Source organism: Bos taurus, chromosome 7 (assembly GCF_002263795.3).
Source record: "Bos taurus isolate L1 Dominette 01449 registration number 42190680 breed Hereford chromosome 7, ARS-UCD2.0, whole genome shotgun sequence".
In the NCBI taxonomy this organism is placed as follows: domain Eukaryota; kingdom Metazoa; phylum Chordata; class Mammalia; order Artiodactyla; family Bovidae; genus Bos; species Bos taurus.
The window spans coordinates 80,861,739-80,888,974 of record NC_037334.1 but is presented as its reverse complement, the minus strand read 5'-3'; the positions used below and the strand labels follow the sequence as shown (position 1 = coordinate 80,888,974).

Below are 27,236 nucleotides of genomic sequence, written 5' to 3'. Positions count from 1 at the left end.
CGAAAAGCAAAGGAGAAAAGGAAAGATATAAGCATCTGAATGCAGAGTTCCAAAGAATAGCAAGAAGAGATAAGAAAGCCTTCTTCAGTGATCAATGCAAAGAAATAGAGGAAAACAATAGAATGGGAAAGACTAGAGATCTCTTCAAGAAAATCAGAGATACCAAAGGAACATTTCATGCAAAGATGGGCTCGATAAAGGACAGAAATGGTATGGACCTAACAGAAGCAGAAGATATTAAGAAGAGACGGCAAGAATACACAGAAGAACTGTACAAAAAACATCTTCATGACCCAGATAATCACGATGGTGTGATCACTGACCTAGAGCCAGACATCCTGGAATGTGAAGTCAAGTGGGCCTTAGAAAGCATCACTACGAACAAAGCTAGTGGAGGTGATAGAATTCCAGTTGAGCTACTCCAAATCCTGAAAGATGATGCTGTGAAAGTGCTGCACTCGATATGCCAGCAAATTTAGAAAACTCAGCAGTGGCCACACAGCTGGAAAAGGTCAGTTTTCATTCCAATCCCAAAGAAAGGCAATGCCAAAGAATGCTCAAACTACCACACAATTGCACTCATCTCACATGCTAGTAAAGTAATGCTCAAAATTCTCCAAGCCAGGCTTCAGCAATATGTGAACCGTGAACTTCCTGCTGTTCAAGCTGGTTTTAGAAAAGGCAGAGGAACCAGAGATCAAATTGCCAACATCCGCTGGATCATGGAAAAAGCAAGAGAGTTCCAGAAAAACATCAATTTCTGCTTTATTGACTATGCCAAAACCTTTGACTGTGTGGATCACAATAAACTGTGGAAAATTCTGAAAGAGATGGGAATACCAGACCACCTGATCTGCCTCTTGAGAAATTTGTATGCAGGTCAGGAAGCAACAGTTAGAACTGGACATGGAACAACAGACTGGTTCCAAATAGGAAAAGGAGTATGTCAAGGCTGTATATTGTCACCCTGTTTATTTTACTTATATGCAGAGTACATCATGAGAAACGCTGGACTGGAAGAAACACAAGCTGGAATCAAGATTGCCAGGAGAAATATCAACAAGATCAGATATGCAGATGACACCACCCTTATGGCAGAAAGTGAAGAGGAACTAAAAAGCCTCTTGATGAAAGTAAAAGAGGAGAGTGAAAAAGTTGACTTAAAGCTCAACATTCAGAAAATGAAGATCATGGCATCCAGTCCCATCACTTCATGGGAAAGAGATGGGGAAACAGTGGAAACAGTGTCAGACTTTATTTTGGGGGGCTCCAAAATCACTGCAGATGGTGACTGCAGCCATGAAATTAAAAGATGCTTACTCCTTGGAAGGAAAGTTATGACCAACCTAGATAGCATATTGAAAAGCAGAGACATTACTTTGCCAACAAAGGTTTGTCTAGTCAAGGCTATGGTTTTTCCAGTGGTCATGTATGGATGTGAGAGTTGGACTGTGAAGAAGGCTGAGCACCGAAGAATTGATGCTTTGGAACTGTGGTGTTGGAGAAGACTCTTGAGAGTCCCTGGACTGCAAGGAGATCCAACCAGTCCATTCTGAAGGAGATCAGCCCTGGGATTTCTCTGGAAGGATTTATGCTAAAGCTGAAACTCCAATACTTTGGCCACCTCATGCCAAGTGTTGACTCATTGGAAAAGACTCTGATGCTGGGAGGGATTGGGGGTAAGAGGAGAAGGGGACAACAGAGGATGAGATGGCTGGATGGCATCACCAACTTGATGCACATGAGTTTGGGTGAACTCTGGGAGTTGGTGATGGACAGGGAGGCCTGGCGTGCTGCGATTCATGGGGTCGCAAGGATTTGGACACGACTGAGCGACTGATCTGATCTGATCTGATCAGAGTAATACTGTTTGTATTCATAATAGACAAAAAAATGGAAAAAGTCTAATTGTCTATCATTAGGAAAATGAATTGATCTACTTTGTATAATAATTAAAACAATTATTTACAATGCATAATACAATAAGAAACTTTCACTGGGGTATATGTATGTACAGTTTAAGTATATCCAAAAATAATTATGTCATATTAAGATACATCTATATCAAATAAAAGAATAAAAACCATAGCATACGGATAATAAATAACACCAGGATAATAGTGAGGACAGGAGGTGAAGAGGGAGGAAAAGAGATGGCAGTTAATTACATATGACCTTAGCTATATGTGTAAACTTTTTACTCATTTCAAAAAAAAACCTAAATTTTTACAAAATGTCAGTCTTCATGATATTTAAGTGAAGGGTAAATGAGAATCTATTATATAGGTTTCTGTACCTTTTCCTTTGAAATATCAGGTAGTTAAAAGTTAATTAAGTGAATTACCTTAAGATTTAATTATTTATTCATGGATAATCATGAACAAAGAGAAGGCAACGGCACCCCACTCCAGTACTCTTGCCTGGAAAATCCCACGGACGGAGGAGCCTGGTGGGCTGCAGTCCATGGGGTCTCTAAGAGTCAGACACGACTGAGCGACTTCGCTTTCACTTTTCACTTTCATGCATTGGAGAAGGAAATGGCAACCCACTCCAGTGTTCTTGCCTGGAGAATCCCAGGGACGGGGGAGCCTGATGGGCTGCCCTCTACGGGGTCGCACAGAGTCGGACACGACTGAAGCGACTTAGCAGCAGCAGCAGCAGCAGCAGCTTCCTTTTAGTGCTTTGGCAACTGCTCCACCCACTTACGGAGAAGCCAATGGCACCCTACTCCAGTCCTCTTGCCTGGAAAATCCTATGGACAGAGGAGCCTGGTAGGCTGCAGTCCATGGGGTCGCTAAGAGTCGGACATGATTGAGTGACTTCACTTTCACTTTTTACTTTCATGCATTGGAGAAGGAAATGGCAACCCACCCCAGTGTTCTTGCCTGGAGAATCCCAGGACAGGGGAGCCTGGTAGGAGGCCGTCTATGGGGTCACACAGAGTCAGACACGACTGAAGCAACTTAGCAGCAGCAGCAGCAATCATGAATAATCAAGTAACTCTTTACAAAGACACTACTATAACTTACGAAAAATCCACTTAAGTTTCAAACATTTTGTTATTTGGACTTCTTAGTGTATTACACAAAAAACAAGTACTACAGAAAAGCACAAAATGGAAAATGAAAGAATACAGCACAAAGCAGATAGCCCACAGAAGGGTTACTCCTGCCACGCTAAGGCCCCCCATGAAGGCATGGTTTATGGAGCTACCTGAAGCAGAACTACCCAACTCAATGAGCACCAGAGGGTGGCCAAGGAAATGTGGGAGTCGAATTTTTGTTTAAATCAGTAATTTAGGGAAGCTATGAGATAAAGGAAAATGAACACCTTTTATCTTGTAGATACCTTACTCTTTTCAATATCTTAAAAAATAAGTAATTATATTTATTCTTCAATTCTGTTTTTCCTTCCAAACAGAATCAATAATTTCACAGAGTACCTTAAAAAATCTTAATTTAATAACCAAATACTTTAGTAAATAAGATATGCAGTGATAAAGCAAAATAAAATAGAAAATAACGTTTGTAATTAGAAGACAGTATTGGTTTCTGGCTTTCATTCAGTTCAGTTCAGTTGCTCAGTCATGTCCGACTCTTTGCGATCCCATGGACTGCAGCACGCCAGGCGTCCCTATCCATCTCAAACTCCCAGAGCTCGCTCAAACTCATGTCCATCGAGTTGGTGATGCCATCCAACCATCTCATCCTCTGTCGTCCCCTTGCCCTCCCGCCTTCAATCTTTCCCAACATCAGAGTCTTTTCTAATGAGTTAGGTTCTTCGCATCAGGTGGCCAAAGTATTGGAGCTTCAGCATCAGCATCAGTCCTTCCAGTGAATATTCAGGACTGATTTCCGTTAAGATGGACTGGTTTGACTCCTCGAAGTCCAAGGGACTCTCAAGAGTCTTCTCCAACACCACAGTTCAAAAGCATCAATTCTTCAGTGCTCAGCTTTCCTTATTGTCCAACTCTCACATCCATACATGACTACTGGAAAAACCACAGCTTTGACTATATGGACCTTTGTCAGTAAAGTAATGTCTCTGCTTTTTAATATGCTGTCTAGGTTTGTCAGTATGAAGAGACTTTCATTAACAAGTTACAATCTCATCTTCTCATCTGTAAGAATGAGTAATAAAAATCCTGGCCTTACACAAATTTTGTGAAATTTAACTAAATAAGAAAAAAATAATGTGAAAGTCCTTCAAAATTATAAACACTGTAACAATTTTTGTAAATCACTGTTTCTTAAAACTAAGCCACATGAAGAAAAAAATTGCAACACACTCTAGAGTATCTGAAACAGAAAAAATGAACAAAAGGAAATTAAAGTTATTTTGCCTTAGACTTAATGTAAAAGTCAAATGTGAAACTTACTGGAAGAGTTTGATAAGTAAAATAAGCATGTGTATGCATGGGGTTGCAAAGAGTCGGACATGACTGAGAGAGTGAACTGAACTGATGGCACTTACACAAATAGAAATGTTACTTTCTTTTGGATTCAAATTGCATGTAAGTTAGTGAAAAATGGATAAGCGAATCTGGTACTTCCTATTATTTTCAAGAGGAATGACATTTTTCTTCTACACTTAACTACACAGAAACTGCTGTTATTTAGAACCACATCATCATGTACATGTTCCTTGAATACATCTCTCCTTCAATACAGGATAGCAAAGCTTTTAATTTTTTTATTTCAGAGCCAACTGATACACAGAAATCAATTCTTTGTACTTAGCTTCTCCAAGCCTTTCTTTCCTCACCTGTAACATGGGAAGAAAGGCCTGGAGAAGCTAAGGATCTTGGCCAGTAACACAGAGCGACTACAGTAGCTAACATCCTGACAAATGTCTCAAAGGGAACTTCCACTCAGTGACAAGAAATAACAGTCACTGCTAAAACGGAGGAGTGCTCCCCTAGCTCTGGGCCAGCATCCTTGGACAGTAATGATCAATCAGTATCCATGGAGTCATGAGATGCAAAGAAGGAAAAAAAAAAGTTGTCTAATGTTAATTTCCAAGACTTGAATATCAGCTAATTTTCTGCAAAAACTGTCTTCTTCCTTGACAGGTACAGATATTCACATCCATCCTTTAAAAAGAATCATGGTAGAACTATTTATATAATAGTTGCAGATTGATGAAAAGTTTGACAGTTTCAAAGTGTTTTATTCCCTGAAAACATCAATCAATGGCACATTATAGTAAGAGGACTTCCCTGGTGGTCCAGTGGTAAAGAATCCACCTGCCAATGCAAGGAAAATGGGTTCGATCCCTGGTCCAGAAGATCTCACATGCTGTGGAGCAACTCAGCCTGTGTGCCACAACTACTGAGCCCAAGCCCGAGAGCCCGGTCACTCTGCAACAAGAGAAGCATCACAATAAGGACACGCACTACAGCAAAGAGAAGCCCCAACTTGCCACAACTACAGAAAGCCCGTGCACAGCAACAAAGCCCCAGCACAACCAATAATAACTATAATAAATAATTTTTTTTAAATAGCATGTTACAGTAAGAGACTCCTCAGTGAAAGCTCTGTCCAGGCAAGCTCTCAGCCAAATTCTTATACTTTTAACTCCAGGTACATTTCAAACAGAAAGGGGGACAATGAGGCTGGAGAGTACAAGCTGCATGCGAAGATACCAAGATAAAAGTCCAACTCTTTCTGACATCTACATGCTTTCCAATTTACATCCTACTGAGAGCTAGTGGTTACTCACCCAACCCCTGCACTTTATGGATGACGAAATCAAGACCCAGTGAGGACGGTGGCCTATCTGGAGATGACAGCACACTGACAGCAGAGCAGGATTTGAATTGACCTCTCCCATCATGGTTAGGCACTTTCCCACTACACCCATGCACCAAAAAGTGGTATATGATGAGAATTTTTTTTTTTTTTTTTAAGGAACAGAGAAAGTGCTAGAATAGAAAGAAATTATTTCTGGCCAGATGGGGAAGGCTTTAAGGAGGCAGTAGCATTTTGGGGGCCTTGAAGGCTGAGTAGTGCAAACAATGACGATGAGTGAGGCAGGAAAAGAAACAGGAACATTCTGTATCACAGAACAGTTTAAAAAGCGATTATCCTTGACACTCAAACTGTGAAGAGTTTTATGTTATCAATCTATAACAAAGGAGGCAAGAGTACACAATGATGATAGTCTCTTCAATAAGTGGTGCTGGAAAAACCGGATAGTTACATGTAAAAGAACTAAATTAGAACATTCTCTAATACAACAACACAAAAATGAACTCAAAAAGACCTAAATGTAAGACTGGATACTATAAAACTTTTAGAGGAGAACATAGGCAGAACACTTCCTGACATAAATTGCAGCAAGACCTTTTCTGATCCACCTCCTAGAGTAACGAAAATAAAAACAAAAATAAACAAATGGGGCCTAATGAAATTTAAAGGCTTTTGCACAGCAAAGGAAACCATCAACGAAACAAAAAGAAAACCCACAGAATGGGAGAAAATGTTTGCAAACAAAGTGACTGATAAGGGTTAATTTCCAAAATATACAAGCAGTTCATACAATTCAATAACAAAAACAAACAACACAATCAAAAAATGGACAGAAGACCTAAATAGACATTTCTCCAAAGAAGATATACAGATAGCCAACGGACACATGAAAAGATGGTCAAAACTGTGGATTATTAGAGAAATACGAATCGAAACTATGAGGTACCACCTCACACCAGTCAGAATGGCCACCATAAAAAAGTCTACAGAAAGCAAATGCTGGAGAGATTGTGGAGAAAAGGGAATCCTCCTACACTGTTGGTGGGAATGTGAACTGATACAGTCACTATGGAGAATAGTATGGAGGTTCCTTAAAAAACTAAAAATAGAACTACCATATGATCCAGCAATCCCAATCATGGCCAAATATCTAGAGAAAACCGTAATTACAAAAGATACAGGCACACCAATGTTCACTGCAGAACTATTTACGATAGCCAAGACGTGAAAGTCCATCAATGGAGGAATGGATAAAGAAGATGCAGTATATATATACAATGAAATATTACTCCACCAAAAAAAAGAACAAAATAATGCCATTTGTAGCAATGTGAATGAACTTAGAGATTGTCATACTGAGTGACATAAGTCAGACAAAGACAATATCATATGATATCATTTTTATGTGGAATCTAAAGAAATAGTACAAATGAACCTATTTACAGAAGTTGAGTCACAGATGTAGAAAACAAACTTGTGGGGGGAAGAGCAGGATAAATTGGAAGATCAGGACTGACATATACACACTTATATATAGAATAGATAACCTATTAAGAACCTAATGCATAGCACAGGGAACTCTATTCAATACTCCGAAATGACCTGTATGGGAATAGAATCTAAAAAATTGTGGATACATACGTATCTTTGACTGACTAACTTTGCTGAAGAGCAGAAACTAATACAACACTGTAAATCAACTATACTCCAATAAAAAAAAATTTTTTTAAAGAGTAAGAAAAAACATTGATTATTTTTTTAAAAAAGCAGTTATACAAAATGTCCTTCTTTAACTCACTGTTTCAGAATCAGGAAGAAAGGAGACAGAAGACAGAAGTAACAGAAAACAACACTGAAATGCCATTAATGTTTCCTTCCAATCGTTAACAATATATCTGATGATTGAAAACCACATTTATAGTGATTCTCACTGAAAATAAACTAGAGCCTGGCAGAAAAGACTTCGTACAACCAAAGCTGTAAGAAAGATCCATAAAGAGAATCTTCAAAAATGATACAAATGAACTTATTATAAAACAGAATAGACCCACAGGCACAGAAAACAAATTTATGGTTACCAAAGGGGAAGAGGTAGCGGGGATTAATAACTGTAGACAGTCAAACACACAGATATACATATATATCTATATACAGAGATAGATATAAAAAAAACTATATCACTTTGCTGTACATGTGAAACATTGAAAATCAACTATGCTGCTGCTGCTACTGCTGCTAAGTCACTTCAGTCGTGTCCAACTCTGTGCAACCCCATGGATTGCAGCCCACCAGGCTCTGCCGTCCCTGGGATTCTCCAGGCAAGAACACTGGAGTGGGTTGCCATTTCCTTCTCCAATGCATGAAAGTGAAAAGTGAAAGTGAAGTCGCTCAGTCATGTCCGACTCTTAGCGACCCCATGGACTGCAGCCTACCAGGCTCCTCCATCCATAGGATTTGCCAGGCAAGAGTACTGGAGTGGGGTGCCATTGTCTTCTCTGAAAATCAACTATACTTCAATAAAAAATAAAAAGAAATACAAAGATCACAAAGAATCAGGTAGGAAAAGAAGAAAACTCATCAGGTCAGGATATAGGCCCCTGGGAAAAGACACAGAAGAGAAAAGGGATCCTTCCTGGGGAGTGATCAGATCAAGACACATACCGGGTGTCCCAATCCTGGAGTACATACAACACCAGGAAGACAAGTCCTCTGAGCTGCTTAGAAAGCCAGTGGTACAAACAGGAAGGCCTAAAGAAACCTAGCAACATAAATAAACCCCATGCATGCACACTAAGTCACTTCAGTTGCGTCCAACTCTGTGCGACCCCATGGACAGCAGCCCACCAGGCTCCTCTGTCCACAGGATTCTCCAGGTAAGAATACTGGAGTGGGCTGCCATTTCCTTCTCCATATAAGCCCCAAGGTAACCACAAATCAAAATTCTACAATAAATAAACAAAAATTAGAGACAAAGGAACACAAGCATTAACACTAAACAAGAATCATCAAACCAAAGGTATGTAAAATAATAAAAGAACAGACAAACTACAAAAACAATCAGAAAGCAATTAACAAAATGGCAATAACAATAAGTGAATGTGCATGCCTGCTCAGTCGCATCAGTAATGTCTGACTCTCTGTGACTCTATGGACTATAGCCCGCCAGGCTCCTGTGTCCAGGGGATTCTCCAGGCAAGAATATCAGAGTGAGCTGTCATACCCTCCTCCAGGGATCAAACTTGAGTCTTCTGTGTCTGCTGCATTGCAGGTGGATTCTTTACCCACTGAGCCACCTGGGAAGCCGTAGTAAGTATATACCTACCAATAATCGCTTTAAATCAAAATGAACCAAATGCTCCAGCCAAAACACATAGTGTGGCTAAGGAAATTTTTAAAGTAAGGACTCATCTATTTGCTGCCTATAGAATACTTGCTTCAGAGTTAGAGACACACATATTGAACGTGAGGGTGAGAAAGAGATATTTCATGCAAATGAAAACAAGAGAGTGGAGGTAGCAATATTTATATCAGACTACAGAATGATCTCTGTTCGTTTCCAAGGCAAACCATTCAATATCACAGTAATCCAAGTCTATGCCCCAACCAGTAATGCTGAAGAAGCTGAAGTTCAACGGTTCTATGAAGACCTACAAGACCTTTTAGAACTAACACCCAAAAAAGATGTCCTTTTCATTATAGAGGAGTGGAATGCAAAAGTAGGAAGTCAAGAAACACCTGGAGTAACAGGCAAATTTGGCCTTGGAATACAGAATGAAGCAGGGCAAAGCCTAATAGAGTTTTGCCAAGAGAACACACTGGTCATAGCAAACACCCTCTTCCAACAACACAAGAGAAGATTCTACACATGGACATCACCAGATGGTCAACACCGAAATCAGACTGATTATATTCTGTGCAGCCAAAGATGGAGAAGCTCTATACAGTCAGCAAAAACAAGACCGGGAGCTGACTGTGGCTCAGATCATGAGCTACTTATTGCCAAATTCAGACTGACATTAAAGAAAGTAGGGAAAACCACTAGACCATTCAGGTATGACCTAAATCAAATCCATTATGATTATACAGTGGAAGTGAGAAAAAGATTTAAGGGACTAGATCTGATAGAGTGCCTGATGAACTATAGACTGAGGTTCGTGACATTGTATAGGAGACAGGGATCAAGACCATCCCCATGGAAAAGAAATGCAAAAAAGCAAAATGGCTGTCTGGGGAGGCCTTACAAATAGCTGTGAAAAGAAGAGAAGAAAAAAGCAAAGGAGAAAAGCAAAGATATAAGCATCTGAATGCAGAGTTCCAAAGAATAGCGAGAAGAGATAAGAAAGCCATCCTCAGTGATCAATGCAAAGAAATACAGGAAAACAACAGAATGGGAAAGACTAGAGATCTCTTCAAGAAAATTAGAGATACCAAGGGAACATTTCATGCAAAGATGGGCTCAATAAAGGACACAAATGGTAGGGACCTAACAGAAGCAGAAGATATTAAGAAGAGATGGCAAGAATACACAGAAGAACTGTACAAAAAAGATCTTCATAACCCAGATAATCATGATGGTGTGATCACTGACCTAGAGCCAGACATCCTGGAATGTGAAGTCAAGTGGGCCTTAGAAAGCATCACTACGAACAAAGCTAGTGGAGGTGATGGAATTCCAGTTGAGCTATTTCAAACCCTGAAAGATGATGCTGTCAAAGTGCTGCACTCAATATGCCAGCAAATTTGGAAAACTCAGCAGTGGCCACAGGACTGGAAAAGGTCAGTTTTCATTCCAATCCCAAAAAGAGGCAATGCCAAAGAATGCTCAAACTACCGCACAATTGCATTCATCTCACACGCTAGTAAAGTAATGCTCAAAATTCTCCAAGCCAGGCTTCAGCAATATGAAACTGTGAACTTCCAGATGTTCAAGCTGGTTTTAGGAAAGGCAGAGGAACCAGAGATCAAACTACCAACATCCGCTGGATCATGGAAAAAGCAAGAGAGTTCCAGAAAAACATCTATTTCTGCTTTATTGACTATGCCAAAGCCTTTGATTGTGTGGATCACAATAAACTGTGGAAAATTCTGAAAGAGATGGGAATACCAGACCACCTGATCTGCCTCTTGAGAAATTTGTATGCAGGTCAGGAAGCAACAGTTAGAACTGGACATGGAACAACAGACTGGTTCCAAATAGGAAAAGGAGTACGTCAAGGCTGTATATTGTCACCCTGCTTATTTAACTTCTATGCAGAGTACATCATGAGAAACGCTGGGCTGGAAGAAGCACAAGCTGGAATCAAGATTGCTGGGAGAAATATCAACAAGCTCAGATATGCAGATGACACCACCCTTATGGCAGAAAGTGAAGAAGAACTAAAAAGCTCTTGATGAAAGTGAAAGTGGAGAGTGAAAAAGTTGGCTTAAAGCTCAACATTCAGAAAATGAAGATCATGGCATCTGGTCCCATCACTTCATGGGAAATAGATGGGGAAACAGTGGAAACAGTGTCAGACTTTATTTTTGGGGGCTCCAAAATCACTGCAGATGGTGACTGCAGCCATGAAATTAAAAGATGCTTACTCCTTGGCAGAAAAGCTCTGACCAACCTAGATAGCATATTGGAAAGCAGAGATATTACTTTGCCAACAAAGGTCCATCTAGTCAAGGCTATGGTTTTTCCCATGGTCCTGTATGGATGTGAGAGTTGGACTGTGAAGAAAGCTGAGCGCCGAAGAACTGACGCTTTTGAACTGTGGTGTTGGAGAAGACTCTTGAGAGTCCCTGGACTGCAAGGAGATCCAACCAGTCCATTCTAAAGGAGATCAGCCCTGGGTATTCTTTGGAAGTAATGATGCTAAAGCTGAAACTTCAGTACTTTGGCCACCTCATGTGAAGAGTTGACTCACTGGAAAAGACTCTGATGCTGGGAGGGATTGGGAGCAGGAGGAGAAGGGGACGACAGAGGATGAGATGGCTGGATGGCATCACCAACTTGATGGACGTGAGTTTGAGTGAACTCCAGGAGTTGGTGATGGACAGGGAGGCCTGGCGTGCTGCAATTCATGGGGTCGCAGAGTTGGATAGGACTGAGCGACTGAACTGAACTGAACTGAAAGAGACTCTGAAACAAGGTCTATAAAAACAAAAGACAAAGAAAGGGCATTATATAATGACAAAGGAACCAATACAAGAAGAAGCTATAACACTCATTAATATTTTTGTACCTAATACAATACAGTGGTGTTGGAGAAGACTCTTGCGAGTCCCTTGGACTGCAGTCAATCCTAAAGGAAATCAACCCTGAATATTCATTGGAAGGACTGATGCTGAAGCTGAAACTCCAATACTTTGGCTACCTGATGTGAAGAACTGACTCACTGGAAAATACCCTGATCCTGGTAAAGATTGAAGGCGGGAGGACAAGGGGATGACAGAGGATGAGATGGCTGGATGGCATTACCTACTCAATGGGTATGAGTTTGAACAAGCTCTGGGAGATGGTGGAGGACAGATAAGACTGTCCTGCTCTGGGCTGTGGGTTTCCCTTAGGTTACACAGATACACAGGGTTCCAGCACTTCCTGGGAATCTTCCTGCTTTGCATTTGACTAACTCTCCTCCTCAGAAATTTAGAAGGCACCAACTATATCTTCCCCTTTTTCCTTCCCAATGTTTATATTATTTATATTTTTTAAAAAACACAAACAAAAACCCCCACCTTTGATTTCTATCAAAAATCCATCCATTACATGAACAACAAGGATCTACTGTATAGCACATGGAACTCTGCTCAATGTTATGTGGCAGCCTGGATGGGAGGGGACTTTGGAAGAGAACTGATACATGTATATGAATGGCTGAATCCCTTTGCTGTGTCCACCTAAAACTATCAGAACACTGTTTGTTAATCAGCTACACCCCGATACAAAATAAAGAGTTTAAAAAAATCCATCCATTACAAAGTCATTTGGCTTAAAATGCAGAAAACTCCTGAGATTACAGCAGGTTATGGTGGAGTTTCCCAAGTAGTACTGAGACAGGCTGGGGTCTGGGATCTGGGATACTTTGCTATAGTGCTTACATCTGGACAAATATCTCTTTGAGTGTTATATTCTGTTAAATACAAAGAAACTATAAGGGACCATAAATAACTGCATACATATACTGCTGCTGCTAAGTCGCTTCAGTCGTGTCCGACTCTGTGCGACCCCACAGACGGCAGCCCACCAGGCTCCCCCATCCCTGGGATTCTCCAGGCAAGAACACTGGAGTGGGTTGCCATTTCCTTCTCCAATGCATGAAAGTGAAAAGTGAAAGTGAAGTCGCTCAGTCGTGTCCGACTCTTCGCGACCCCATGGACTGCAGCCTACCAGGCTCCTCCGTCCATGGGATTTTCCAGGTAAGAGTACTGGATTGGGTTGCCAGTGCCTTCTCCAACTGCCCATACAGTTGGGGCAAATTATGGACAATAACATACAAAGAGACCAAGAATCCAACTGCCACTTCTGAAGGCCAGGAGCAAAACAAGTGTACTTTGCATGCCTCCTGCATACAACACCAACAAAGGGGTGGGCAAACCACCTAAGCTCCCCCTCTGGCTTGACCCTGGACACAGCCCTACACTCACCCCATATACGGAACCAGCTCAGCTCCCTTGAGCAAGCAAGGGAAACTGCTGCTTTTTATCACTCTCCACTGCCGCTGCAGGGGCTCCAATAAAGCCATGCCTGGCCTCTTAACAATTTCTCTCGATTAAGGAGTCCAAGAACCCTGGTTGGTAGCAGTATGTCTTGGCATACTGCGTCTTGGACTGCCTCAAAGGTTACAGGTGTTCTAAAATGTTGACCCTCAAAGTGGCAGGCGGGGCTGGGGCGGTCAGAGCCCTTGGGCCAACCTCATTTTGCTCTGAGCAACCTTTTCCTCCAGGGTACCAGCACTGTAATCCTTTTCTTGCTGTGCTGTGAAGTGAAAAGGGTTGGAAAGCACTGGCTTGCCTTAGAATGCATGTTTTGGGAAACAGGTCATGACTATTTGACTTTAGAAACCCCCAGCAAGTTGATTCACCTTTCTGAGCCTTGGTTTACTCCCAAGTATGAAGAGGTAGTCACACCAAATGATCCCTAATATCCCTTCTAGTTCTTCAGTATAATTACTGTATGAATTGTGAACTCCTAATATGATAGCTTGAAAAATAACATTTTGTGAAGGAAAAAAAGCACAAATTTAAAGTAAGACTTGGTGACTGCTCAAAACTTCAAACCTTTTTTATTTAACAAATCTGATTGGATATGCCAGAGAACTGCGACTGACAGTATGATTACAGCTAAAGAGGAGAAGCAAAGCCCCTGTTCTCTTTAAGCTTGTAAGCCACTGGCAACCACAAACCCAAAAAAAGGCAATTACAATTCAGTGGGATAAATACTAAACTAGGGAGAAATATAGAGTGTTGCGGGCATATGACAGGGGGCACCCATCCCAGCTTCGGGAGGGAAGCCTTAGTCAGGATGAGACACCAAGACCACACTTAAAGAACAAGCAGGAGCTGGAGGGTGGACGGGGTGCGACGTGGGTGTGTGGGAGGTGCGTGTGGACGGTGCGGGGGAAGATGACATTCTAGGCTGAGGGAAGACCATCTGCCAAGTCCTAGAGGAGCAGTAGCTTTGGGAGCTGCACGGCTGGAATTTTCAGCATTAATTCAAATGAGGGAGTGATATGACAGGTTAGGAAAAGCCCTGTGGCTGCAGAGTGGAGAATAAACTGGAGGTGGGCAGATCCAGTGGCTGCTAAGTCTACAAATACTCAGATTATGTAAGGAGTCGGGGAAGGGAACCAAAAAAAGAGGGTTTAAAAGTGTATTCCTTTCAATTATGCTTGCAGAAGTCAAACAAGGTTTCCTAGAAGATGAAGCAGAGCGAGGTCTTAAAGGCTAAAAAGAAATATACAATAGCTCCTTAAAAAAATTTTTTTGTATTTTTATCTTTTTGATGTTCAGATGAAACAATAACTAAAAGCTAAACATTAGGTAGGGATATATTTAAAAGATACTTGAAAAGTTCTCTTCATTTAAACCCACTTTCAATGAAATTACTCCTTTCATGTCAATGCTTGAGAAGGCTTTTTCCTCAGCCTTCTTTACATGTTTATACAATCTCCCTGAGCGACAGACCCAGAATCTAAACTCCCTGAACATGCATCATGATCTCTGTTAAATCCCTAACTCCATCTCAGCCCTCTCTCCTGGCTTTTATATCCACCTTCACATTGGGATCTCCACCAAACGTCCCCCAAATACCCCACAGTTCCTTACTACTTGATTCTTTGCTAATACTCCTCCAGGAAACTCAATATAGCAGTTTAAAAAAATGTTATTTTGTTTACTGACCATTTGGATATCCTTTACTTTGTTTCGCCTGTTCAAGTCTGTTGCAATTTTTCTACTGGATAGTCCATTAGGTCCCTCATAGCCTTTAAAAATAGTCTATTGGTGTTAATTTAATTGGATCAATTTCTCACCAGATTAGAGATATTATATCTCTTCTTTGTGAGCCTAAATTCAAGCACAATATTGACACAAAGTAGTTGTATTAAAATCTATAAGAATAAAATATTCATAAAACAGTGCTAGCAAAAAATTTGTAAATCAATGCAAGATTGTGAAATGTGAAAAAATGAGTATTCTTCAATTATACACATACACATATATTATTTTTCAGATTATTTTCCATTATAGGTTATTACAAGATATTGACTATAGCTCCCAGTGCTATATGGCAAACCTTTGTTGAGTGTTGGGTAACCAAAAAAATGAGTATTCTTAAAACTGGTTGAGGAAAAGTGGGCAGTAACTTGGCTCGTTTAGACACTTTATAATGAGTTCATATAATACAGATCCAGAAAAGTACACTCATAATTACATGTACAAAAGACCATTTCTGAAAATTACATGACTGTCAAAAGCAATAATGCCATTTGACTTTCAGGAAATTATTTTCAGAGTATATTTTATAATTAACACTTATAAAATATTTAAAATTGAGTTTTACATAGTAAGTTCTTCTTCAACACTATCCCTATATAGAAATTTATACCCTGCAAAAAAGACTGTACTTCGCCATAGCAACAGTTCTATATCAACTCCTACTCAAGTTAGAAAAAGCATATGTAAAAGAAATGAATATTCTGGAATATTCTGAAGTGCTTGCTGGAATAAATCGCTCCATTTATTTTGTAAAAATTTAAATACAAGAGTTCAACGTTTCTTTAAAACATCCCTGTCATTAGGCTAATTTAGTTTCTCAAATTTTGCTGTTTTAAATAGTGTAATACATTACTTAAAAGAAAGGAGGGGAATGAAAAGGAAATAAAAATTCAGTGTCAAGAATAACATACTTGAGATCAAGTTGACGGGTGTTTAGGGACATAATAATAGGATATGATATTTCAAGTGATTTATAAGTAAACCAAGGAACTAAGTGGAACAGCTGTATTATTTTCTCAAGAAAAGCTATACCTTACTAGTATGGACACTGAAAAAGGAATTCTTACATTCACAGAGACTTCCTGTGAAAGACAATAAATACATGAGTGCCTGTTAACTTGGTTTGATAAATTAAGCAACTCACAAATTCTCTAAGGAGAATAAACATGTTTACAGACATCAGAGATCTAGTTATGTACTACTCCAAGTTTTTGTATGATACTGCCAGCTAAAAATTGCCACCTTCCATCTGCCTCTATAAGGACTAAGTCATGAACCGCTGCAGCCACTGTTCTCCAACACACCCTGAAAGGAGTTCAGGGTGGAGATCAGGAATCAGGCACTCTGGGCTTTGGGAAAAACTGGCAGACCAGGTCTTTGGATAGTTAGCTTATTTGCCGGAGAAGATTTTGAGCCCAATTGTTGCATCTCCTCATATCTAGAAAAGCACTAAAGTGACATCTGCTCCTTGTGACTAGCAGTAAGCATCTGCCAAAATGTGTGCTTAGCTGCACGTACCCCACTTCCCTAAAATCATACGTAACAATGGCCTTCCGCCCATGTCTCTGGAGCATGGCTATCTGAAACGCTACCTCCTGGGCTACAGTCCTCATTCTGCCCCACATAAAACTTAATGCACAGCTCTCATGCTGTGCATTTTTTTCTGTCAGCAATATCAAAAATGTATTATGAAACTAGATATAACTCAAAGTATTTCCTTTTACTTGCCCCACCCTTGTGTCAATCAAATTTAGCAGGCTCACATCTTTGTCACCCTTGCTCACGGCCCAAGATGGAATATTCTGTGATATTCCCAACTGCCTTGCCCTCCTGGGTTTCCTTTGTGTGACCCAATTTCCAACTGATTCCCTACATTTCAATTTTCTCACTGTCCTCTGAAAAATTCCCCAAGACTTCTATGTTTCTAACCTCCTTGCTTAACATTTCCTTCACACATTGACTTGAGCTGAAAGCTGGCTGTTACTCCCCTGCGGTTCTCTCATTTCAAGGATGAGCTTTTTGTATCTCAGGGTTCAAAGGTTCTCCCATATCTGTTTCTTTAGGGCCTTACCATCTCTACTTGTCTGCACCACAGGCATCTACATGTACCTCCAGCTCATCAAGTCTCCATCTTGTGGAATCTCTGACAGCTGGACCACCTTCGCATTCCACTACAAATTAAGTTGTTTGGACAATTTCAACACGCCTATGGATGCCTTTTTCTCAAAAGCTGTTCCTCAATCTACTCATCTCCAAAGGCCTCCTCCACTTCTGCTCACCTTCCATGTCCATCCTTGGGCAAAGACCTCCTCCACTTCTGCTCACCTTCCATGGCCATCCCTAGGATCTTTCTGTCACCCAGCACACTGCCTCTGGAATCTGGAAGTCATGAACCTAATTTTCCGATACAACCTCCCTCACTTAGTGACTCCTTCCATGTTAATTCTTTCATCTAATCACCAGATAATTTCACTGTGTTGACAGAGACTCCCTCCTTGATCAAATGCTAGTCAGGCTCCTCTGAGCCCACTTGGTCCCAACCTTGGCCTATACAGCTGCAACCCTCTCAGCACAAATGATTTCATTCCCTCCCCACTAAGAGACCAGAACAAAAGCCAGCATATAGTTTCTATTTAACAGCTCAAGGCCACAATCTTGGGATGATCCCAGTCCCCATTAAAGTCCCTGCTTACAAAAGCACACAATGCCAGGAAAGAATTTGTATTTGTTCCAGCCAAAACCTAGTGAAAGATAGACATCAAACCTACCTACTTTTTGAGCAATTACTTCAGAAATCTTGTGGTTATAAATCCTTTCTCTAACTCCTTTAAGAGGTAAGTCTTCCACCACTTAAAAATGTGTGTGGAGCCTCTCTTTGAAATGCAAACATCCATGGAGATAACTCTCACTGTTCTTCTCAGTCCCCATGGAAGGGGATCAGCAACAGTTGCCAGTTATGAAACCCAGAAGGGTTTCATATTAACCAACCCCTTTTCTCAATTTTTCTATTTCCACTTCCTTGAACCCGCCCATGCCCAGCCCTCCTCCCTACTTGCTCATTCTTACTTTAAGACACCTAGTCATCTCTGAAAGGGCGGCAGAGGATGAGATGGTTAGATGGCAACACTGACTCAATGGACATGAATTTGAGCAAACTCTGGGACATAGTGGAGGACAGAGGAGCCTGGTGTGCTACAGTCCGTGGGGCGGCAAAGAGTCGGACACGAGTTAGTGACTGAACAAACAAAAACATCTCTGCACAAACTATACTCAGTTCAAGCTAGACTCTCTTTCCTATGCAACAATACTACCGAGTAAAATTACCCTTATCACCTGAATTAGTGCATGGCTCGGTTTATCATGGACAATGTAACTCGGTGTAACAAACACACAAACACAAGTTTACTTTTTTCTGCTTTCTGTTTAAAAGAGGTTTAAACACTCTTTTCTTAGCATTCTCAATTCTTTAGGAAAAACAACAACAACAAAAAAAACCTTTAAACTCCTTAATACGCCTTTAAACAAATTGGCCTCTTCCTTATTTCTAACACTTTTTTCTTTATATTCTATGCCCCAACCTTACGCAACATCTTTCAGTTCCCTGAACCCACCAGTGCTGCTTCACCCCCAGACTCTATCACCCTGACTCCTGCCCTGGAATACTCGTCTCCACTTCCCTGGTGTGCACTGACTCACTCTCTCTTCAGTCAGTATCTTGTCCCTGGGAAACCTTCCCAAACACTCTCTCTAACTCTGGGTTACGTCAGTCTGCTACATGCTCTATGACCCTGGTCTCCTGAATCCTGGCCTGACCTAGCCACGTTAGAGTAATCTATCTTCCCTGCTAGACCACAAGCTCTCTGCAGGCCGGCGTACTCCTGTCTTGCTTTCCACTGTCTGTCCTAAAACTCTGTTTCACTACCTGGTGCTAAATAGGTACTCAGTAAGTACGTGTTAGATGAATAAATACTGTAAATCATTAATGTTCTATAAGAGAACCCTAGTCCTTATGACAAAAATTCTTTTTTTTAATGATAAAAATTCTTATCACTGAAATCACCTGAAGCATCTGTGATCCTTTCACAAAACATCTGAAAACAGACCACAAGACAAAGCCTATACTATACACCAACAGGAATTTGCAAAACCATCGTGTGATTCCTCTCCATTAGCACCTGTGGGCATTTAAAAATATAAAATATTTTTGCTCTGGGTTACCAGCTAATTAAGGCTAATCTTTTAGTTGCTAAATTGTTCCCTGTATGGATAATTGGAAATAGCACTGACTCCATATTTGGTGTTGAGTATAAAACTATAGCCATGGATTAGTTGACTTAAAGCCAAAGGCAAAACTTGGGTAAATTTTTTAAAACATCGTATGGTATTTAAAAGTTCGAGATCAATGTTATCATCTTCATCCTTTTTTTGTCATGATGTGGTACTTACTGACAAATCTGTACTATTGGGAACAAACTGGTCCTGCTCTCCCAGCAGCACATCAATCACAGGGTGCCGGCCATTTTTTATTAGGATTTTCCTTTCTTCTTGTAGAGTTGGTCTGCGAGAAGAGACATATTTCAATTGACAAAGCAAGGAAAGAGACTTTTAAAAAAATCTCAAAAAGCATGAAGATTTTTATGGACAGTCTGTCAGACACACAACCAAACCTTAAACATGGACTTTAAGAACATATGCTCAGGACAAGGCTGAGTATAAAAGTTTAAACTCAACTGTAGAATCAGAATTGGAAAGACAACTATAATTACAGTGCTCTGAAGCACAAACTTTAGAAGAGTCTTATGATGGCTCTGTAACTAAGATCTCCCTTATAAGATCCTTTTTTTCTTTTTCTACTACTCTCTAAGATATATTCATCAAAAAAAAATACAGTTCTGATTATTGCTACTTAAAATATTTTTAGCAATAAACAAAATTTTAAAAATCATGCAAAATTATTTCTAGATTATTACATTAATATAAATTGTATGTTGGACTTGGGGACAGAATGACCTAAAATTTTCACATTCTGTTTAATTAAAACATCTTTCTATGGTCTTTAATATCTTTTAGTTTTTTTGATATAAAAAATGTTTATCTGCCTTGTTTTTTTTTAAGGTTTTCTATTTCTGCTTTTACTGATAGCTTCATCAGTTTATCCAAGCTCTCTGAGCACCAGCCTTCTCTCAGTTTCCTCCCCAGAGGTTACCACTGGGAGCAGTTTGGCGTCTACCTTTTCCAGTTTGGTGTCTACCTTTCCCAACGTTCTTCTATGCATTTAAGTTTCCATAAACTCATTGTATTGCTTTCTGATTTCTTCTTTAAAAATAAACAAACAACAACAACAAAAACCAAGAATCATACTGTAATTCATCATTCCACAACTACTTTCCCCCCCTTAATATGCCTTGATACCTATAAAAGGTAGACTTCACCATTTACCATGTGGGTCCAATGGACTCTGTCATTTTATGTCTTTAAATCTTTCTAAGTCGTTTTATAAGTACGATGTAGAATTGAGAAAAACAATAATAGTGAGAGGAAAAAGGCATGACAACTAGTAAGAATCCAAACAGCAAATTTCAAATTTTTATTCCATATTTTCCAGGTTTTTAAAGCACATATAGGGCCTCCCTGGTGGCTCAGTGGTAAAGAATCCACCTGCCAATGCAGGAGACCCAGGTTCAAACCCTGGCTCAGGAAGATCCCCTGGACAAGGAAATGGCAACCCCATTCCAGTACTCTTGCATGGGAAATCCCACGGACAGAGGAACCTGGCAGCTACAATCCATGCAGTTGCAGAAGAGTTAGACACAACTTAGTGACTAAATAACAGGCATATCCACCTGGAAAGGGCAACACACTATGAATCTAAGTGTGCATCAGCTGTCATGCAGGCACACGGACGATGTTCACTTATAAACACTAATTCTAAAGTTCAATACAGTTCTAATAGGTTCTAGCTTATCCTTATTTCTGGTTCTTCTCCCACTTGCGACGAAAATGCAATGTTTGAAGAACTTTTTGAAATCTTTTAAAGCTTATAATTTTCATAAAGAGAAGATAGCTATCTTCTTTGCTTCATAATTACAAAACATTTTCATACCTACATTTATAAAGACAATTCGAATAATCAGTCAAATGAGTACTTTTATTTTATATCATCTATTTTCTTTCACTCTCCTGCTTCAGCATCTATCCCCAAGCAAACAGTATCAAGTAAATTTCAGGGCACAAATATCATAAAAGACTACTCACATATGTGTTTTTAGCAAATCACGTTGGTTCCAATTCTTGTCACTAAGTACTGCACGATGGATGCATCTTTTGGAATAACACACTGGATAAGAATACTCCATTTCACTTTGCCCTCACAAATATATTATTCACACACACCTAAGACATATTATTTGCACACTCATAATCTGAGATTTTGTTTTATACAAGAAATTTCACTACTATCATTAGTATATAGAGCACTGCTATCCTTCTGTTCACATCCATCTTTAGAATAATCTAATAATGAAATGAAATGTCTTCTGTCAGTTTTTTTCTTTTTGCTATTATGAGGGAAAAGAAAAATTCTGAATTCTCAACTGTATTCACTTAAAGTCAGAAACAAACTACAACCGTGGCATCGCCAGTCTACTTTAATCTCTTCTTGAAAGATGATGTGACTGGCGAACACAATGAGAAAAATGAAGAATGATACGACAGTGACTTCCATCTCATTTCTGTATTTCCCGCTTCCTTCTTATTTTAGATTTTTACAGCCTGCTGGGAAATACTGATAAACAGTGATGAAATGATTCCTATCATGATGAGATAGTAAGGCACTCCAGACAAAAGCAAGATAAACATTATTAAAGATCTCAAAATGCATTTTAGATTTATAAAAGGGTCCAATGGGCCCATCTGGTGAATATAAGACTGAATACATTTTATTCTCCTTTTAAAAAAAAAGTAAATTTTCTCTTTGTTCTTTATAAAACCTTTAAAAAACTCCAAAGCTGAAAATAGGTCCAGTAAACCCTGATGGTATGGAATACTGAAGATGAAGGATTATTCCTTGGAGGCATTCTTTCAAAGCTGCTGAACAGCAAGTTAGCTATCTCCACTACTGAACATTCAGACTGTCTAGACTTTCAATGTTATAAACAATACTCCAATGAACAACCATATATACACATTCACGTAAATATTTTCAAGTGTTTCTCTAAGCCAGAGGAAATGCTTGAAGTGGAATTTCCAAATCATGGGACATGCATATTTTTAAATGCATGTTAAAATTAAAATGGCTTTTAATTAAAACTCAGGCCCGTTAACTCAGTGATGCCATTCAACCATCTCATCCTCTGTCATCCCCTTCTCCTCCTACCTTCAGTTTTTCCCAGCATCAGGGTCTTTTCTAATGACTCAGTTCTTCATATCAGGTGGCCCCAGTATTGGAGTTTCGGCTTCAACATCAGTCCTTACAATGAATATTCAGGACTGATTTCCTTGAGAATGGACTGGCTGGATTTCCCTACAGTCCAAGGCACTCTCAAGAGTCTTCTCCAACACCACAGTTCAAAAGCATCAGTTCTTCAGTACTCAGCTTTCTTTACAGTCCAACTCTCACTATAGTCCACATATAGTTGGACTATATGTGTCTCACACATATATGACTACTGGAAAAACCATACATTTGACTAGACAGACCTTTATTGGCAAAGTAATGTCTCTGCTTTTTAATATGCTATCTAGGTTGGTCATAACTTTTCTTCCAAGGAGCAACTGTCTTTTAATTTCATGGCTGCAGTCACCATCTGCAGTGATTTTGGAGCCCCCAAAAATAAATTCTGTCACTGCTTCCACTGTTTCTCCATCTATTTGCCATGAAGTGATGGGGCCAGATGCCGTGATCTTAGTTTTCTGAATGTTGGGCTTTAAGCCAACTTGTTCACTCTACTCTTTCACTTTCATCAAGAGGCTCTTTAGCTCTTCTTTGCTTTCTGCCATAAGGGTGGTGTCATCTGCGTATCTGAGGTTATTGATATTTTTCCCCGCAATCTTGATTCCAGCTTGTGCTTCATCCAGCCCGGCATTTTACATAATGTACTCTGCATAGAAGTTAAATAAGCAGGGTGACAACATACAGCCTTGACGTACTCCTTTCCCGATTTGGAACCAATCTGTTGTTCCATGTCGAGTTCTAACTGTTGCTTCTTGACCTGCAAACAGATTTTTCTCAAGAAGCAGGTCAGGTGGTCTGGTATTCCCATCTCTTTCAGAATTGTCTACAGTTTGTTGTGATCTACACAAAGGCTTTGGCATAGTCAATAAAGCAGAAGTAGATGTTTCTCTGGAACTCTCTTGCTTTTTTGATGATCCAATGTGGCAATGTGATTGTTCCTCTGCCTTTTCTAAACACAGCTTGAACATCTGGAAGTTCACAGTTCATGTACTGCTGAAGCCTGGCTTGGAGAATTTTGAGCATTACTAGTCTGTGAGATGAGTGCAATTGTGCGGTAGTTTGAGCATTCTTTGGCATTGCCTTTCTTTGGGATTGGAATGAAAACTGACCTTTTCCAGTCCTGTGGTCTCTGCTGAGTTTTCCAAGTTTGCTGGCACATTGAGTGCAGCTCTTTCACAGCATCATCTTCTAGGATTTGAAATAGCTCAACTGGAATTCCATCAATTCCACTTGCTTTGTTCATAGTGATGTTTCTAAGGCCTGCTTGACTTGGCATTCCAGGATGTCTGGCTCTAGGTGAGTGATCATACCATCGTGATATCCGAGTCATGAAGATCTTTTTTGTATAGTTCTTCTGTGTATTCTTGCCACCTCTTCTTTATATCTTCTGCTTCTGTTAGGTCCATACCATTTCTGTCCTTTACTGTGCCCATCTTTGCATGAAATATCCCCTTGGTATCTCTAATTTTCTTGAAGAGATCTCTAGTCTTTTCCTCTATTCTATTTCCTCTATTCCTCTATTCTATTGTTTTCCTCTATTTCTTTACACTAATCACTGAGGAAGGCTTTCTTATTTCTCCTTACTATTCTTTGGAACTCTGCATTCAAATGGGTAAATCTTTCCTTTTCTCCTTTGCCCTTAGCTTCTCTTCTTTTCTCAGCTATTTCTAAGGCCTCCTCAGACAACCATTTTGCCTTTTTGCATTTCTTTTCTTGGAGATGGTCTTGATCACTACCTCCTGTACAATGTCATGAACCTCCATCCATAGTTCTTCAGGCACTCCATCAGATCCAATCCCTTGAATCTATTTGTCACTTCCACTGTATAATCATAAGGGATCTGATTTAGGTCATACCTGAGTGGTCCCTGCTTTCTTCAATTTAAGTTTGAACTTTGCAATAAGGCGTTCATGATCTGAGCCACAGTCAGCTCTCAGTCTTGTTTTGCTGACTGTATGAGAGCTTCTCCAATCTGATTTCACTACTGACCATCTGGTGATGTTCAGGTGTAGAGTCTTGTGTTGTTGGAAGAGGGTGTCTGCTATGTCCAGTGTGTTTTCTTGGCAAAATTCTATTAGTCTTTGCCCTGCTTCATTTTGCACTCCAAGGCCAAAACATACCCTTACCTATTAGTAAATTCGGTATTATCAAACTTTCTAATTTTAACAGTGTGATCTCATTGTCTAAATATGCACTCACTGCTTCATAAGGTTGATGTCTCTTCATCAATTTCTTGACCCCTTTTCTTTTTCATCTTAATATCCTATCAGTGATCTCGAGTTTTTAGACTCAGACCTTTCACATATAAGCACATTTCTGAACGTACTCATAACACCAAGAAATAATACTTTCCTGAATGCTTGAATTCTTCTTAAATATATCCGACTAACAAAACCCCGAGAGTATACACTCACATCTCTAAAAGAAAGTTACTAAAGTATCTTCCAAGTAAACAATTTGAAATCACCTTTTGAAAAGGGACATTTAAAGTTACAAGAAAATGACACTTTTTAAATTTTAGAGTATAATTTTAAAACAGAATTTTTATCTATATAGGTTACAAATATACCGTAAAGAAAAAAAGATGATACCAACTATAAGTTATATCAGTTTTAAAATTCTAAGTGCTCTGCCAAGTGAAATCAACATATCATATTCATGACACTGATCTGACTTCCCAGAAAGGTTTTCACTTTAAAACAAAAATCTGAGTGGTTTGTTCTGCTCTAAAATCTACAATGACTTACTCTGTTGCTTTCAAAACTACATAATGAGAAAACACTTCCTGGTACAGTATGAAGCGAATGATTATTCAGAGACCTGAGAAGATTTATTAGGATGGGACAGTGATAGCAGAAAGATATGAAATGTTGATAGCATTTAGTGGCACTGAAGAGAAAGAACTGAGAAAATCTGGATGCTGCCTGAAAAGAACGAAACACTAAACTTAAACAAATTCACCTATTTTATATTTTTAAAACTGCATCATTCTCCTTTAAATGAGCCAGAGAAACAGAACAACAGCCTATATTAGTAAAAATGTACAATGTCCAGAATACAAATTGGATAGAAAGACCTAGAATAAGAACTTCCGTATAACGATTTAGAATATAGTGAATAAAATGTCCTAATAACATTTAGAAAGACGACTGTAATTATGAAGCCAACGATCAATTTGAACTAACTGCAATAACTCAAATGCCTAAAAATCTTTAAACAAGCTGGAAATCTAAGGGAAAAGAGCATAAACTTCAGATTATTTAGATACTAGTTTTAAATGCATTTTAGAAAAAAACTTCCTATTTCATGGCTATTTACACTCAATTTTATGGCTGCCAAAAAAATAAAAAAGAGAGAGACTGATTGTATTACTTAAAGATGATGGCACAATTTTCATTTAAAATTTTTCAGGTGAAATTTTCTTACTATAAAATATATAGTAGTCAATTTGGAAAGTATTTTAGCATGTGACATTTCCTGAAACTGTTTTACTGACAGAAGACGTGGTTTAGAACAATCCTACTGAGGACAAATAAAAGGCTGGATAAAGTATAGAAAACCTGTACTTTACTTGAAGTATACTACTTGAAGCCACCTGACAACTAACAAGACAACAAGGAATTGGAGCTGGGGTAGGACAGAGGATAGAGGGCCAGGGAGGGTGTTTGCTGATTTCTGCTGCTTTCTGAGGGGATGCTGAGCACGATGAACAGCTTTAATCTAGATTGAGACACCAAAAGACTGCACACCAGGCAGAAGACTGGATCTGAAGTGAGAACTGTAGGCTTTGAATCTTTGAACTTTTGAATCTTTAATCCTTTGAATTTCTGAACCTTCTCAAGCTCTGATGTGGACTAAGTGATGCCAGAACAACATTAGTGTGTTGAGATGTGACCCTTTCGGAGAAATATACATCAAATTATTTCTACAAATGATTTTGCAAATATAATGCGCAGAAGATAATCAAAATAAGCAGGCATTCAAAGAGATGCATGCATGAAAATGAACAGAAACAACAGTCAATAGAAAGAGACCCGCAAGGACTACAGACATATGAGTGAGTCATCAGACACAGACTTTGAGATAATTATCTTACCACATTCAAAAAGACAGAAAAGACTGTGAACTGATAGAAAACAAAAAGTGATTTTTAAAAAATAAATAATAATAGGTATGAAAGATACTAACAACACATAAGCTCAGATGTTTTTATTAAAGGCAAAAAAATTTTACAATACTTAATCCTTTCTGATTTTTGAATAAACATCAATGAGTAACTATCGCTGTTTATTAAGTATTTATCATCTGCCTGGTTCTCCTTAGAAATTTCATAAAGTCTTTATCTCATTTAATTTGTACAACATTTCTAAGGGGTAGGTATTATTTTGTGAAGAATATGAAGAAACTGAGGAGCACAGAGGTTATGAAACTTAGTTTAAGGTTAGTGGTTAAAATAACCAGGCTGGTGATCAAACCTATGACCCTGGGAGGTGATTAGGTCTTAAGGGCAGAGCCCTCAGGAATAGGCTGCTGCTGCTGCTAAGTCACTTCAG

General features: G+C 39.3%; 1 protein-coding gene across 3 annotated transcripts in view; it reads right to left on the bottom strand.

The window, feature by feature from the left end:
• Positions 1-27,236, bottom strand: part of MSH3 (mutS homolog 3) — a 182,616-nt gene that overhangs the window by 42,622 nt on the left and 112,758 nt on the right. For all 3 annotated transcript variants that reach the window (XM_024994619.2, NM_001434983.1, NM_001102305.2), the window contains exon 19: positions 19,677-19,788. In XM_024994619.2, the coding sequence (XP_024850387.1) occupies positions 19,677-19,788 (112 nt within the window). The remainder of the gene's footprint in view (positions 1-19,676; positions 19,789-27,236) is intronic.